General features: G+C 48.4%; 1 protein-coding gene across 1 annotated transcript; it reads left to right on the top strand.

The window, feature by feature from the left end:
* Positions 1-1,384: 1,384 nt before the first annotated feature.
* On the top strand, positions 1,385-4,448 carry LOC122545843 (peroxisome assembly factor 2-like; the record flags this gene model as incomplete). Its single annotated transcript, XM_043684739.1, has 2 exons — positions 1,385-1,630; positions 4,347-4,448. Coding segments are annotated over 2 exons (348 nt in total), but the record flags the coding sequence as incomplete, so codon positions are not given.
* Positions 4,449-4,474: the final 26 nt, after the last annotated feature.

The raw sequence follows: 4,474 nt of genomic DNA, 5'->3' as shown, positions 1-4,474 counted from the left end.
CATTGCCTTAACATCAGAGTCCCCGTCCATACAGACTACACCCAGCTCTAGCTCACCACCCACTCTCTGCACCTCCACTCGCTCTGACAATGTTGAATACTCTTTCAAGAATACTGCGGTGAGTAACTCCCCTCCTGACTCCCCAAAGCCTGTCCACCATCTACATGGTACAAGTCAGGAGTGGGAGGGAATACTCCCCACTTGCCCCGGATGGTGGCAGCTCCAACAACACTCAAGAATCTCAACACCATCCAGGAGAAAGCAGCCGCTTGATTGGCACCACATCCACAATGCCCCCCCCCCCTTCCCCGGTCCCCACCCCCTTCCCCATATGTATAAAGACACATGCACACACATTCCTGCCTTCACTCACTCACTCACTAATCCGGAGACCCAGGTAATATTCTTGGGGACCACAGTTTAATCCTGCCTTGGCCGATGGTGGAATTTCAGTTTAATTACAATCAGAGATTCAGAGTCCAACGATGAATCCATTGTTGATTGTTGGAAAAACCCATCTGGGTCACTAACGTCCTTGAGGGAGGGAAGCTGCTCTCCAGCTGCTCTGGCCTACACGTGACTCCAGGCCCACAGCAATATGGTTGACTGTTAGCTGCCCGCTGGGTAATAAATGAGCAGAAAAATGTTGGACTAGCCCATGAATGAAAAGATCATGTTTGTCCATTCCATTTCTTATGTTTGACCCATGAACTGTTCGTCAGACTCTTGTCCAATCAGTCCCCTTCTCTTCCCCCCCAGGCACTCTCTCCATAGCCCCTCCAATACCCTAACTGTTGAAAGTTACTATTAAATCTCCTCCAGCATGTGCTTTCCAGATCACAATGACCCGCTGGGCTTTCTCCTAATGTCTCTGGTGAATTCTCATGAACCTGTATCATCTAGTTACGCAGCCTGGAACCTGTTTCCAGTTGGGTTTCTGTGGCAGGACTGAAACTACAGAGGAGGGAATCTCTGTGGGCGGCAAGGTGGCACAGTGGTTAGCACTGCTGCCTCACAGCGCCTGAGACCCGGGTTCAATTCCCGCCTCAGGCGACTGACTGTGTGGAGTTTGCACGTTCTCCCCGTGTCTGCGTGGGTATCCTCCGGGTGCTCCGGTTTCCTCCCACAGTCCAAAGATGTGCAGGTCAGGTGAATTGGCCATGCTAAATTGCCCGTAATGTTAGGTAAGGGGTAAATGTAGGGGCATGGGTGGGTTGCGCTTCGGCGGGTCGGTGTGGACTTGTTGGGCCGAAGGGCCTGTTTCCACGCTGTAATGTAATCTAATCTAATCTAATCTATCGGTGAATTCTGTACAGTCAGGGCCTTCCTGCTGACTGCTGGGATGAGGGAGTAGAGAGGAGCTGATTTCCCCGTATTCCCCGAGTTTGCTGTTTCTCATTGGCTGCTGTCTTGTTTGCCCCCAGATTCCCACGGTGAAGTGGCAGGATGTGGGAGGTCTACAAGAGGTCAAGCGTGAAATTCTGGACACAGTGCAACTCCCCCTGGAGCATCCTGAGCTGCTGACTCTCGGCCTGCGCAGGACCGGGCTCCTCCTGTACGGACCCCCTGGGACAGGCAAAACCATGCTGGCTAAAGCTGTCGCTACTGAGTGCGCAATGACCTTCCTGAGGTGAGCTCCAGTTTCCAGTCGCCTGATGTTCCACTGGAGGGTTGCAGAAACAATGTCAGCTTGTTTATTTACAGAATTTACTTCTGCAATTAATAAGGTCATAGGTTTAGGGTGTAGGTTTGCTCGCTGAGCTGTAGGTTTGATATCCAGACGTTTCATTACCTGACTAGGTAACATCATCAGTGGCGACCTCCAAGTGAAGCGAAGCTGTTTTCTCCTGCTTTCTGTTTATATCTTATAGACATGCCAGAGAATTCCTAGAGGCCTGGCACTCCAACCACAACGCCATAAACAAATACATAGATCTAGATACTATCTATCAACCCCTCAGAAAACGAACAGGAAATGACATCACCACAAACCCCAGGAACCCCATCCAGGAGAAAGATATAAATAGAAAGCAGGAGACAACAGCTTCGCTTCACTTGGAGGTCGCCACTGATGATGTTACCTAGCCAGGTAATGAAACATCTGGATATCAAACCTACAGCTCAGCGAGCAATCCTACACCCTAAACCTCAACCTGAGCTACAAACCTTCACAAACCTTGCAAGGTCATAGGTGACCTGTCTGTGGCTAGAATGCTACCTTCCTGCCTGCCAATGTGACCTTTCAATCCCCTCCACACCCCCCCACCAATCTGCCAATCTGCTGTAATCTTATTGAATCATATAGCACAGCCTGTCAATCTACACTCATCCCACCCCCCACCCCCCAACTCGGCCTATAGACTTGAATGGAATGACATTTCAACTGTTTGTCCAAGTACTCTTTAAAGGAAGTGAGGTTTCTCTTCTCAACCCCTCCCCTCCCCCCTCTCAGGCAGTGCATTCCAGACCCCACCACCCTCTGGGTAAAGACCATTTCCCTCAAATCCCCTGTGAACCTCCTGCCTTTCACTTTATAATTACAAAATGCTGGAGGAGGCTGCAGGGGTGAATGGCCTGGTCTTTTCTGCCTGTGAACAGGTTGGAGTCAGTAAGGGACACACAGGCCAGGAAAGCACCTCGGCTTTAGATGGAGATGTTGTGTCAGTGCACAAGAGGACAGTTGCCCCTTAACTTCTGAGCCTCCAGTACTGGGTGAGATGTTCTTCCTTTGTCTCCCAGCTGGGAAAGTACAACTTACCATTAAATTACTTTGTCTGTGTAAAATATTAACTAATTCTATATGTAAACTTGCACAGAAATGGCAGGGTTGGCATTGTGCAGTGACTGCAGTTACAGAGAGCCCTACCTCTCCCATCTACCTCCAGCTTAGAGTCCCTGAGCTTCTTCAGCATGTTCTGTTCTCGTCTTGGAAATAAAAATTCCAGGGGGAGAGTTTCAGAGAGGCAGATAGCATGGCAAAGGAGGAGGGGTGGCTTTGATAGTAAAGAACATAACATGTTTGTGGGGTGAAGCTCACTTTAGAGGTCACGTGCTGAGTGTATTATCACTCCTCATGTCCTCGGGGAAGGTCTGAGACAAGAGCCAATCACTACCCTTGCAGGGTGTCACCTGATTCAGGTGAGGAAGTCACCAGGCATCTGGTCTGGGCAGTAGCAGAAAGCAGGAGAAGCAATTCCAAGATAATTGGATGATGTGGATGCAGCTTCTACTCAGAAATAGCTAGCCATGTGAGTTCAATGTGTGAGATGAGTCAAACAAGACTCACAACCCAATTCAGACTACTCTCACCCCACACTTTGTGGGCGGTGCGGTGGCACAGTGGTTAGCACTGCTGCCTCACAGCGCCTGAGACCCGGGTTCAATTCCCGCCTCAGGCGACTGACTTGTAGGGGCATGGGTGGGTTGCGCTTCGGCGGGTCGGTGTGGACTTGTTGGGCCGAAGGGCCTGTTTCCACACTGTAATGTAATCTAATCTAATCTAAAAAATGTAATCTATGTTATGCACCAGACCAGACCCCCTCAAAATATTTTAAGGTAGCCTGGACTCTAACATTCTCTTATTTTAATGGGAAATGTGAAGTGCCTGTTCCAGGAGCAATGCAACTGGTCAAGCTAGTTGATGTGAAGCAAAACACAATTTATTTAAACACTGTCATTAAAATGCAACAAAAGAAAAATGAATTTGAAATAACTCTATTGGAAACTTAAGAGAATAACAGATACAGTAACGAAGTGACTATAAATTCAATTTGATATTAATTGTTCCAGTACAGTAACATCTCATAAACATGCCCCTTGGCAAAAAGGCAAAGTCAGACACAGTTCTCCAGTCCAGGAGGGAAAGAGAAGATTGAGACAGAGCAGCCAGGAGGCATTCACTGAAGCTCCCAACTCTGTTGAGACCCTAACAATTTCTGATGTGACTGAAGAAATCAAAATGCAGCAATGCTAATCTGGGTGAGCTGGCCATACCCTTTCAGGCAGGGCAGGAGAGTGGCACTCGTGTAGATTGCGATTAGTTGTGGCAGTGCAGAGCTGGTGAGCTGTGAGAAGTCTTTTTATTGTTTGAGCCTATCATTATCCTGGTTTCCTGCCTGGTGTTAATCCCAAAATGAATATCATCATACTGCAGAAACTGGAAATTTAAATTAAAATCTGAAAATGCTGCAGTAACTGAGCACATTTGGCAGCCTCTGTGGAGAGAGAAGCAAGAGCTAACATTGATGTTGAATACGAGAGTTAAATGAGATAATGTATTGCTGTCCCCTTCACCCTTGTCCTTCACTCCCTGACCCTTTACCGTGTCTGTCCCTTTGTCACTGCAGTGTGAAAGGTCCCGAACTGATCAACATGTACGTGGGACAGAGTGAGGAAAACGTGCGGGAAGGTAGGAGAGAGGGAAAGAGAGAGGGGGAAGGGGCCTCATGGCCCTCACAGACCAATCCAAAAGGAG

The sequence above is a fragment of the Chiloscyllium plagiosum genome, unplaced genomic scaffold, assembly GCF_004010195.1.
Source record: "Chiloscyllium plagiosum isolate BGI_BamShark_2017 unplaced genomic scaffold, ASM401019v2 scaf_113, whole genome shotgun sequence".
In the NCBI taxonomy this organism is placed as follows: domain Eukaryota; kingdom Metazoa; phylum Chordata; class Chondrichthyes; order Orectolobiformes; family Hemiscylliidae; genus Chiloscyllium; species Chiloscyllium plagiosum.
The sequence above is the reverse complement of the archived record's forward strand: the minus strand, read 5'-3'. Positions and strand labels throughout refer to the sequence as shown.